This window comes from Haplochromis burtoni, unplaced genomic scaffold (genome assembly GCF_018398535.1).
Source record: "Haplochromis burtoni strain Fernald_Lab_line unplaced genomic scaffold, NCSU_Asbu1 Contig_39, whole genome shotgun sequence".
Classification (NCBI taxonomy): Eukaryota; Metazoa; Chordata; class Actinopteri; order Cichliformes; family Cichlidae; genus Haplochromis; species Haplochromis burtoni.
In genome coordinates this window covers 449,204-461,627 of record NW_024582400.1, presented here as the reverse complement: position 1 = coordinate 461,627, position 12,424 = coordinate 449,204, and the positions used below count along the sequence as shown (strand labels likewise).

At 38.4% G+C, this 12,424-nt stretch overlaps 1 protein-coding gene across 1 annotated transcript in view; it reads right to left on the bottom strand.

Annotated features, from left to right (window-relative positions):
- Positions 1-195: 195 nt before the first annotated feature.
- The window catches only part of LOC102312164 (Indian hedgehog signaling molecule), a 17,360-nt gene continuing 5,131 nt past the window's right edge, over positions 196-12,424 (bottom strand). Inside the window, exons 2-3 of the mRNA XM_005919879.3 lie at positions 9,614-9,875; positions 196-3,159 (exon numbers count right to left, since the gene is read on the bottom strand). Coding sequence (XP_005919941.1) covers positions 2,462-3,159; positions 9,614-9,875 — 960 coding nt within the window. The 3' untranslated portion in view covers positions 196-2,461. The remainder of the gene's footprint in view (positions 3,160-9,613; positions 9,876-12,424) is intronic.

The window sequence follows — 12,424 nt, the reverse complement described above, 5'->3', positions numbered from 1 at the left end:
CACTTGGGCTCGATATGGAGCGATATTAAGTTTCCCCTCAGTCATCCTCTTAAAGGCGCAGCAGGCTGATATTATTAGCCGACAACTGTTGCATACGCGCAACAGTTGTGTTGCCGTCTTTACGCACGGCCCTATTTATGCGCACGGAGCGGGTTTTATGTCAGATGCGAGCGCTAAATCAACCCCGATGCCCCCTCGGAAGGCCGCACATTCATCAGCGGCAGAAATACACCGACAGACACGAGAGCTGACAAAGCTCACCTGCTTCTTTTGTGAGCAGCCAGCAGGTGTCAGTAAAGGCACGTCCAGGTAAAACCTCCGCACCTGAAGACAGGTGTCTTGAGGATGTGTTGTGCATCTAATTGAGTCTCTCGGAGTGTTTTTTGTCCTCTTTTTTCTGGGTAATTGTAAGTTTTGGCAGTGTTATTATAATGAACTTAAATAAAAATATGAGTTTATGACATCTTTTGAAGAAAGGGGGCACGAATTGTGTCTGAACATAAAATATAATATCTCCACCTGAGACGTTTCATGAAGCATATTTTTATTACTAGACCAGCACAGATCAGGATGGCAAAGGGCATCATATCAGAGTTTGAAAACCTGTTTACACCCTGGTAATCCAAGAGCTCAGAGTACAGGATAAACGCACATGAAGATTGGAAAACTGAGACCTCAGCATCCATCCATCCATTTTCTTCTGGAGCTTATCTCAGTTGTCAGAAGGCGAGAGGTGGTGTACACTCTGGAAAGGTCACCAATCCATCACAGGGCTACCACAGTCTATAATTTTATCATTTAGAAACACCAGTTAACCTAACTCTATGCATGTCTGAGGAAATAATCCAGATTACCTGGAGAGAACATGCAAACTCCAGACAGAAAAGGACCGGGCCTTCATGCTGTGAGGCGATGGTGCTAACCGCTGCACCACCAAAAGATATTTTCTTTCAAAATCGCCACATCTCCTTCTTTCTTCATGATTCCTGCCACCTTGACAAGATTCTCAGTTCCAGACATGCTGAAGCATCTCCACAGCATAATACTCCCACCACTGCTGGTGCTTCACTACACTTTCTTCAAACATTAGCAACTCCTTAACACTGTGACAACTTTGTTTTTATACCCTGTGTAAATCAGAAGAAAATCCCCAGGTCAGGTCAGTTTTTCAAGGGGGCTAATAACACTGAGCCTAGTAATATATTATTTTTTGTTTTGTTTTGTTTTTCTGAAACATTTCAGTTTCACTTCTGTGTCGCTATGTCAAAAATACCCTGCTCACTTGGACCGCAGCTTGTAACCCACTTTAGAATATAGTCACAGGGACAGAAATGAGGCAGCACCACTCGGCTCATTTCCATATAATTTAATTTCAAAAATAAATCTTTTTAATATCTCTTTTCCCATAATAATAACTTCATAAACATTATTAGATTTTCTGTAAACAAATAATATCATAAATACATTCTATTATTCATTCTAAAATCTCTGTATTAAAGCAGGAAAGTACATGTGTTGGAGAAAAAAAAATACATTTTGTCCTTTTACAAAGAGCACAGCCCTCCACCCCAACCCAGGCTCCACTATGAAACAAAATCCCTTAAAATTACACCTTAAATCTCACACTAATCCGCCCAGATTTCATAGTGTAGTACGAGTAGCTCATTTGAAAACTGGAAACATCCATTAATTAACAAAAAAGGACTTTTTCAGGGTTAGAGGTTTGGTTTGGGGTCAGGTGAAAACAGATACAATTTCCGTAATCAGGGAGTTTCGAGGTTTACACCAGATTAAGGACAAATTATGGGATAAATTAAGAGATTATCTGAAATTACAGGAGGCTAAAACCCCTTTAAAACGTTAATAAAACCAAATAACTTTTCTATTTCTAAAACTATGTTTAATGGTTACAAGTCTTTTTAATATATGTCTGTATTTTAACAGTATCTTAAAGGAAACCCTTAAAATACATCACTTTTTTCCCCTCATGGGATTTGTTGTGTTGTTTAAAAATCACATTAAAATTCCCATAATCCAGAAAATATCAACAGTTTACCATAAACAGCTTTCAAAGTAGAAACCTCTAAAATTATAATCATTTTCAACCTATAAGTATCTTGACCCACCAACATATAACCAACCAATTTAAGGGAGACTCATGTCAACCTTACCATCGTCTTAATTTTATAATTAATGGATTTTTCAATTTACGTGTTTTTAGAGTTAAATAAGGATGTTTTAAGGGATTATTGCTTCATAGTGTTTTACAAATATAAATGTCAAACAAAAAAAACATTTGTTTGTGCAGTTTTTTAAATCTGAATGTTCATTTGGTCTCATCTGTGTCACTTCGAGTTTTTTTATTCTTCCCATCAGGCCTCAGCAGGAAGCCAAATGTCTCCCATCGCCGCAGGAAGTTCATTAGGGTCTTATTTGGCTCTTACTTTGCAGTTCAGCTTCCTCACCTGTTGTCCTGAGCCACTCCCAGTGGGTGGAGGCGTCCTGAGTCCAACAACTTCCTCCCCAGCCAGTGTAAAAGCTGCGAGTACCAGTGGATCCCATCACTGTGGCCCCCAGTGGTCCGAGTCCAGCTGTGGATCAGCCTGAGTGGGGCAAAGGCCCAGTGAGCAAGGGAGTGCTGGTCCACCACTGCGTAGCAGGACACCACCACCCCGTCCACCACCACCGTCCCCTGCTGGGTCAGCGGCGCAAACACCCCTTTCATCTCCTTTACTGTCACCCGGCTGATCCGAGACAGACGCCCCTCCCTGTGCTTCTGTCCCGCTTTACCCTCTGACACCAGCACACACTGTCCCGGCTGGGCATTGCTGGCATACACAGTCCTGAGGGCATTGCGGGCTGGCACCGTCCCTTCTGAGCAGTTCTCTTTGGATACAAATATCAGGTGGGCGGCAGTGAGTGAGAGCTGAGCTCCAGCTTCAGTCTGCAGGGTGTAAAAGAGTTTTCGGGTCTTGGGGTCCCGATCGAGGAAAGTCAGGACCTCACTGAACACAAGCTCACCGCTACCGTCACTGCCTGACGAGACGAGGACTCGCTCACCGGGTCGCAGATCGCTGACGGGCTTCTGACTTCCACTTTCCAATATGACCAAGGCCTCACCAGGGAAACAACCTCCAGACTTAGCCGCCACTGAGTGATCTGAAGACAGAGACAGAGATAAAAGATGGCCATTAGGTTTGGACAGTGTTTAAAATGTATTCCACTACAGATTACAGAATACATGCCCCAAAATGTAGTACTGTATTCCATTACGTTACTCAATGAGAGTAACGTATTCTGAATACTTTGGATTACTTAATATATTATCATGCTTTTTATAACTACATGAATGTACTATTGCTGTGTGATTTATTACTATTACTGAAGGTTACTCGCCATACCAACACTAACTAGATTTTTAAATCGTAATATAAATGAGTAACAGTAGGTTGGACATTAGGTAAGGCTGCACTTTTTGCAGCAATCTCGTATAGAAAACTATTCTGCGGCTATATAAAACAGGTCCGCGGCTCCCTAATAAAGGGACCTCTGGCTAATACGTCGGGTTCCGTGTGGGGCTCGTAATTTTTTATTTTTTTTTAATTATACATTGGAAAGAAAATGTGAAAGCTTCTGATATTTTGAAAGAAAGTGAAGATATTTTGTTAATCTGCATTATCAAGATAAAAATCTTTATTTACAACAAGTTTTTAAAATGCTTTTCCATAATTTCAAATTTTATTGTAAAAAAACAACAACAAAAAAAGCATATTTTCTTTTGTGTGAGGGATTATATTTCATCACGAACAATATTTTTAATTAAAAAAAACCAACATCTTATAAACAATGTTTTTATTTATTTTTTTACATTATTTATCACACTCACAATCCCAAAGTTTGACACAATTTTTAGACTAAAGATGCCAATAAATGTTTGAGATTTTCTGTTTATAAAATATTTGCAAAAAACATCACAATTCGAACCTTACCTCATAGTAATGACTTATGTCTTATTATGTTATGTTATTTTTCAGCTGGTGGCTCCATAGTTAGTGTTTAACACATTTGCTTGGCAAATGAAAGGCAGCTGGTTAAAATCAGAGACACAAATACCTTCAGGATTTGTTATACATTTGAATAAACAGCACAAAATTGGCTTTTAGAAGTAACACTTTTAATCTAACGTCTTATAGTTTTGAGTAAAAATGTATTTAATTTCTAACACTTCGGATCCGTCTCATAGTTTAGACCCATGAGGTCATTGTTTTTCTCTTTCCTTGAACCCCCCCCCCCAAAACAACTAATAACACAAATTGTTAAACTACTTAGGTACAATTTATTTTTACAATTTGGATTTATAAATTCATAACTATAACTGTTTGTTTTTGCTTTTTTATTACATTTCTAACTCCCAATCGTGTTGCATGTGCAGTTTTTGGGGGGGCAGTAATAAACTTCCATACTAAAGTTCTTGATAACATAATAAATCTCTCCACCTCCCTTTAGCCAAATATTGACTCTTTCCTTTCAATCGCTGAACATAAAAGAACAATAACCAGCCTGACAAACACAACCTCCTTCATAAAGGTGCATGTTGGGTCGTACATGTGTCCCCAGCCCAGATTGTGTTCGTGGCAATGAGTTCAGGCACTTGAAAGTAACCCCTGAGGGCTCAAGTCTATCTGGGGATAAATATTTGGAGAAGGTAGGAAAGCCAAGGCCAAGTGATAAGATAAGTCACCTGAAGGAGGAAGGAGCAGAGCAAGAAAACCAGCCAGTCATATCCTGACTTTTGAAATAAAGAAACAACCATTTCTTAGACTAAACTGCTTGGTAACTTTTGAACTTTTGAAAAAGCAAGTAAAATTAATTTGTAGCTTATTAGTAACCCAAAACATTTGAAATAAATAATACAAAATGTTGACTTGACAGCTTATATTTGTGGATCAGTATGTAAGTTTAATTCAGTATTTATTTAATACATTATTTTTTACATTTTTTTCATAACCTCTGAATTTTTTTAACCACTTCTGTCCTAATTATGACTTTTAAATTACACATTTTGATTCTAGTAATTTCAAAACGTGAACCTTGTACTCGTTCATGTTTTCCAGACTAAAAACATCACACATGTTGCTCTATCTTGTCTTGCTCTTTATTCAAGATTAAATTCTGTAATATAGAAAAATGCCATGACATGAAATCCAAAATAATACGTCTGCTTTAAGATTTTAAATAAACTTGATGAGCAATTTTGAACGTTAACATGGGATAATGATGTAAATTGTGAGCTGAAAGTAAAAACAGTAGTGTTAGGGAAGAGAAGGGTAAATAATTAAGTAGGCTATAATTTGTGGTGAAAGTTTTGGCTAAATATGGAATCAGTGTAGCTAAACGTTAAAACAAACTATACCTTTTCTAGTTTCAGTAATCTCATGATATATCTATTCTGAATTTTCTATCATTTGTTGAGCGTACCTTATACTGAGAGCAATAAAAGAACAAAAAAGTCCACGTCTTTCACCTAAAATATTACCTTCCTAACTGCTTCATGACATGAGCACAGTGGGAAAAGCTCAAGTATGAGGTGAAATGTGCATCAGTAGGAGTTAAAATGCTCCATCAATCCCTCCATTTCCTCCTTTTCTCACGTCCACCCCCTTTTTTTCAGTCCAGTCTTTCATCTATAGCGGTCCAGCACTTTGCTGCCCTCTAGTGGTTGTTTCCTCTTGTTGCTGCCCCGCTTTTAATTGCATTTAAAGGGATTTGGCGGGCAGGAGTGTTTGTTGTCAGAGTTCATCTTCCCAGTTTCTTTTCTTTGTCATATTTTGAAGAATTTTGGAGAAAATTAGGAGAAAAAAGAAGAAGAAGAAATCAAAAACATGAAAAAAAATACCAACTTGATTGGTTGCCCTTCTGATCAAGTCAAGTTCTGGGCCCTCGCAACCCGATCTGGGAGGGAAGGAGAGAGGAGCAGGAGAAAGAGGAAGGGAAAAGAGAGGTAAGGTTGGAAAAGGGAGAAAGAAAAGGAAAATCTCAGTTACCACTCAGTGTAAAATGTGTCACTGGGGGTTTAAAGTGGATGCATTTTAATAAGAGGGTGCAACTCTCAGCACATCTGTGTTACTTTTAACTGTAACTTTTCATAACACACACCCTGAGAACAGTGGCTATGTGGAGAAGTTTGAACCATGATGAGAACGTGCAGTCTCTTCTTTATACATCCTGATGGAGTCAAATATTACGAGTTGCATTTCCAGCAAAAATACCTAAAAGTTTTCAAGAAAGTTTGGCATGCGAAATAAAAAGTTCAGGTAGGTTAATTAGCTGCTTTTCTTCACTGTTTCTTGGTGCAGTGAAGTAAAGCACTGCAAGGTCTCAGTAGTCCATCTATCAGATATTTGTGGACAGCATTTAACATTACAGCTCAGTAATAAATGATGAATAGTCTGTCAGGCATTTTATGGTCTCCACTTCTTTCATGCAAAAGTCCATAAAGCTGTGGTCGCACCTACTGAATGTGAACAAATGTCAGCAAACACACAAGCTGTCCCCGTTCAGTTTAAGTCAAAATATGCTTGTGAGCTAACGTTACATTAGGGGAATATTAATGTGGTGCTGGAGAGAGAGAGGATAGGAGCAAAAGATGAGAGATACTTTTTAAAAGCTAAGTAAGTTACATTTAATTTAAATGTAAAGTTTATATGTATGGTCTTGATTCATTTTAATGTTTTTCGCCCAATGAGACCCTCAAATCTGTATGTGATGTGTCTTTGAAGTCACCTTTTCAGTGAAAAGATACTGTTTAATACCCGTGAGACTTTTTTTCATAGATTCAACTAAAGAAATAAGAACAAACTATGTATTTAACTATGTATTTTTGTGACAGGCTGCTAGCAACAAAGTGTCGTAAGATATAATATAAAATTGATTCTTTGCTACGTTTTTTAGTAAGTGTAGACACAACGCGGGTTCATCCATTGAATTAGGAACCTTTTTTTTGCTTCAACAATTCATAACTCAGTGTTAAGTAGCTTTGCAACAAAAACATTTATCATAAAGTCTCCAGTTCAAGAAATGGAATGAAGATGAGTAAAAAAGCAGACAATTGTGCATAGAAGAACTTTGAAAGACCTTTAGGAAGTCAGGTTTCCGAACTAAGATTTCTGATTGCAAAATATTATCCTTTGACTTTTTTAGGTAAGTTATAGTTTTTTGCAGTTTTTGTAAGTCTGCTAGGGTCAACTTGTGTCCTTACATTTTTTTAATACTTTTGTAATATTACTTATGATTACAAATTTTGTGACAAGGCAGACTCGTCTATGGAGAATGCAATGTTCCAATGCGCCAACTATGCACACACCCTTCGTGTATGTTGAGTTTCCAGTTCTCTGTGTCCACAGTTTCCAAAACGCAGCATACAGACGCCTGTTTTTCCCCCCAAACTTTGCCATCTGTGAATTAAGACTGACGTTTGTTTGCAGGTGGTTTAATCAAAAAAGTTCATCCCACAAAAATAGAAACCTGCTTTAAATTTGCCCATTAACCTCTTCAAGGTCACCTCCTTGTGCACCTCTGGACCACTGCAAATCATTTTGATCATGTTTTGTTCGTAGATAAGATGAAGCAATTATGAATTTTAGTCTTCTTAATTCTTTTCCCCATAAAGACAACATCTGACGACCTCCCATGAACCCTTAATGTCAAGTCTTGACACTTCAAAATATATCAGTACAGACCTGGTTTGACGACCATTAGAATATGTTTCCCAGGGTTTTTTTCCAAGGAGATCTCTGCCTAAGCTACAGAGGCAGACGTCCTGCATAATTCCTGTTCTGGAAGCAGGCCTAAAATATAGCATAAACCGCTCAGTTCAGAAAATAGAAACTAGCTTTACCCCCAGCAGGTATCCAAGCGGTAAAGAGTTAGGTAACCAGGTGTGTGCGGCTGTATTAAGTTCAGATGAGGTGGCTGCTGTGTGAGTAGAGCCAGAAAGCCACAGACAACTTGAAGATGAGTTTTTTGAGGAAGCCTAAGGTGAGTGGTTGTTGTGAGATAAACTGAAGACACAGAATGTAAGAGATAGTGCCTACTTTAGATGCAATAAAACAGTTAGTGGGCAAAGACAGAAGAGTGAAAGTAAAGCAAAGCAGATGCACATATGAGAAATCAGTTTTCAAGAAATCTAGAGTCCATTTTCTTTAAAAAAAAAATATCTTGACAAAACAATTCCTAGTATTTGCATTTTTACATTTCTGCTCACACAAAGACTGAAAAAAAGAGAAGGATAACACCTCGCTTGGCTTTCATGAAGCATTTGTAGGCTTTAGAAGATTTGCCCCCAAGCGTGAAAGAGTTCAGTTTCAAGCTACAAAATCATTCAGGGGAAGACGATGGTTTTGTTGACTTTCTGAACAATATTTAACCAAAACCACAAACCTTTTCTAACCTTCACCAAGCACTTTGAGTTAATCGTGTCTGTGGCATCACTAGTTGCCATGACTGGAGGCTGAAAAACAAAACCTTCAAACCTTGCAGTGAACTCAACACGGTTCCTTTCTGTGAGGTCTAAAAGTGAAAAAAAATGTGGCTCACTGTGAAATGTCTTAAAAAGATTTAACGTCATTAGGAAATAAAAATGATCCTGTTTTCTTTGAGTATTTAAACATTTAGATTTCTTTAGTTTATATTTGATTAAAGCATAAAAGACTTCACCGCGCTTCAGAAGTCACTTCCGATTATATGAATCCTTGCATTTGGACATTTTTGTGCTGCCAGAGCTAATCCAAATAGAGCAGTTTAAGCTTTATTAACAAAACTGCAGTAAAATTACATGCAATTTACCTAGAGGGTGCCTGAAATCTCAGTACATGAATAAATGGCCGAAATAATTACCTGCTTCTAGGTCCCAGGGTGTCAAACTCCATCTGGTCCCAAGTGGATACGACTACAAAAGTCACTGCCTCTCAATTGTTTATCTTATATCTCTGTAAGCATGTCTTTTCTTGTAAGTGAGAAGTTACAAGAAAAGTACTGGCAGCTTGTTGTAATTAATGTAATTAACAGAACATTTTAATGACTTACTGCAGACAACTAAAAATAAAAGAAACAGGAACTTTTCTGTTACGCGACAACTAACAATAAAAAAATTGAACGTTTTTGTTATTTAATAGAAAACTTACTACAAAAAATAACTTTTCTGTTAACTAATGGACTCCTAAAAATAAAAAAAACATAACTTTTTTGGTATTTAATTGAATACTAACAATAAAAATAAAAAAAAGACTTCAACTCCTGTTTTTTTAATGTTTCTATGGTTAGTCCAGTGCTTCTTTGCTTTAGTGTCTAACAGGGTGTGGGTGATGTTAGTTTGGTCAGTAATAAGAGTAAAACTGACACAATACACAGCTAACAGTTAAAAATTGATGCTCTTCTCATTAACAATTTTCACATTTTCCAAAGTCATCCAGGGGTTGAGATTGGACCTTTTGGTGAGCCTGTTCTGGCCCCCAGGCCTCATGTTTGACACCCCTGTTGTAGACACATATTAATATTATCCATGTTTCTGGAACACCTTGCTTCTTACTTCCTGTGATTTGGCGCACTCGCTCACCTGACTTGACACTGCAGTGGATGTGATATTTGGACTCGTAGTAGACCCAGTCGAATCCAGCCTCCACTGCCAGCCGTGCCAGCATGGCGTACTTGTTCCTGTCCCGGTCCGACGTGGTGATGTCCACCGCCCGGCCCTCGTAGTGCAGCGACTCCTCCGAGTGGTGGCCGTCCTCATCCCAGCCCTCGGTGACCCGTAGCCGGACCCCAGGCCACAGGTTCATCACCGAGATGGCCAGAGAGTTCAGCCTGTCTTTGCAGCGCTGCAACAGAGGAGGCACACAGGACGTGTCTGGATCAATATATTTGCACTTTTTATGTGAATATGTTTGTTCACTGGGGACTGAAGCCTCATCCTCTGCTGCTGCGCAGCTTTAAAACCAACCAGGAAAACACAGACTCTTTACAAAGACCCCTTCTCTCGTGGACTTCACCAAACCCCCTTTGCCTCACCCCTCTCCCCCTTGTCTGTGGCTCCAGCCTGCTGTCCCAGCCCAGCCCGGTGTTTGCTCTCTGTGGTGAGCTAACGGAGGAGGGAGGCTATGACGGATGGAGGGGGGGACTGTGAGGTTACAGGGTGGCTGGGTGGGGGTGACATGTGGTGGCGGCTACAAGAACAAGAGGTCCTCAGCGTCCCTCTAAACCTGGAGTCTGGTCAGGGTGAGCAAACAGGAGGTGAGAGGGCCTATTGAAGGACCCCTCCCCTCCCTTCCCATTGCTCCGGCATACACAAATCTCACCTTCCAGTCTGCCCCGTTTATCTAATCCACACCCGAACTGCATTGTCAGGGCAGCAGTCATGGCGTCTTGGATAACCTCTCAGACAGGCACTAGTCCTGGTCTCACTGTGAGTAAATGTAACTAACAGCAGTCAAAGACTTAAAGATGGACAAAAATTAAGGAATTTTAGATATTCCTCCCCCCATTTCATTTTTTTTAAACCCCTAATTTTTGAACATTTTTAGTCACATTAACCTCCTAACACCCAAACTCTTTCATGGCATGCTTTTTTAATTACTCTTTGCTATTTGTGCTGATTGGCACCTGATGAATGTTAAAACAAAGAATTACCAGGTTTTTTCTTTTTTGTTTCAGAGAAAAATGAGATCCAGTTATAAGGACATTTGTTTTAAATTTCAATAGAACAGTGGAAGTATAATGTCCTCTTAAGTGCAAATCAGACCCTTGTAGAGCAAAATTTTGTATTTTGATCTAGACAACCTGAAATGTGATGACCACATATGTGGATGCCAGGTCCCAGGAGGTTAAATTATAGAAAATTAAAAACACAACTATAAGAGGCTGATAATTAAAGATCCTAATTTAAGGATGAATATTTTTGGTTATTAACGCGTAAACCAATTCCAGATGTCACCAGAGGCCAATTCATAGACAGGTTTCAGCTGTGACACTTACTGGCCTGAAGAGGATTTGGGTTGGGTTTTTTTATGAAGCTTAAACAAAGCTTTACAGCAGAAATAAACATGTTTAGTCTGAAGAGTTGGTGCGTTTGGATATGTGCAGAGGTCTTTTGGTAAAAAGAGCTTTTTCCTGTGTAAATGCTGTGAAAAGGGAGATTTTGAAAAACTTCCAGGGTGAAAACTTTCAGAAATTAATGCTTTTACATGTGAAGTGAAAGGTGCATGCCTTTATCTTCTTTCTGATGTCAGACTGTGAGCCATGTTACTGTTTGTGGACTTTTGATGGCCTAATACTTCTATTCAGTAAGGGTTACATCACCACCTGTTTTGGCGTACTACTGACATTGCTCGATGTCGCTTTGTTACATTTCTGCGTGGGTATTGTTTTTTCAAAACAATCATAGAAAAATCTTTGTTAAAAAAATACATGTGGACAGCTTTAGTTTCCCTCTTCGTGACAAATGTAGAGAAGGAGATCTATCGATCTATCGATCAAACTCACCAGTTTAGATTGCATTAAGGCTTAAAGTTTGCATTATTAGTGGACTGTGCAAACAGACCGTCCAAGAAGTCGGTACGCTCTGTCCATGTGATGCAGCTTGTTAACTTAGTTTGATAACCTAGTAAGTCACCTTTTTTTACCCAAACATTATCATCTGGTTGCATAAAAGCAAGAACAACAGAGTCCAAAATGCAAACATTGAATCGTCAAACTACATGACACTCTGGTCATTGTGTCCATCCTTTATATACAGTCTCCACTTTGTGAAAACTAAAACTAGCTCTGAAAAAACACTTTCGTTTTTATTTATATTTAAGTTAACCAGACTTTTGGGGGAAAAAATTAAAATTAACTGATATGATTTTGTGAACTTGGCCAACAAACTAAAATAAAACTTAAAAAGTACAGAGAAAATATACTTAGTTTTACCATTTCTTTGATAAAGATTTTATTTAAAAGTTACTGATGAGGGAAGGTTAGACGTGTTTATTGGGACTGTAGATGTCTACAAGACTCTGAGTCAACAGCTTTCAAAGGTTCTGTTTTATTGTAATAACTGTACTTATTTTCCTGATTCTTGCCTTTAGTATAGGTCCAGCTTATAATGATTATTTGAAAGACTCCAACTAAAAACTAAAATGGAACAAAAAAAATCTATTCATGAAGCTAAACTGAAGCTAAATTGAGTCAAAATGAAATGAAGACAAAGAGTAATTAGAAAATAAAAAACTAATATTGCTGATCAATAAGTGGAAATTTTAGGTCAGGCTTGGCCAACTCCAGGCCTCATTGGTTTTGATGGGTTTTTTTTGTTTTGTTTTAAAAAGACACTTGGGGAGGAATCTTTTGTTATTCATTGAACTTACTTAAAACTGTTGTTTTTTTTTTT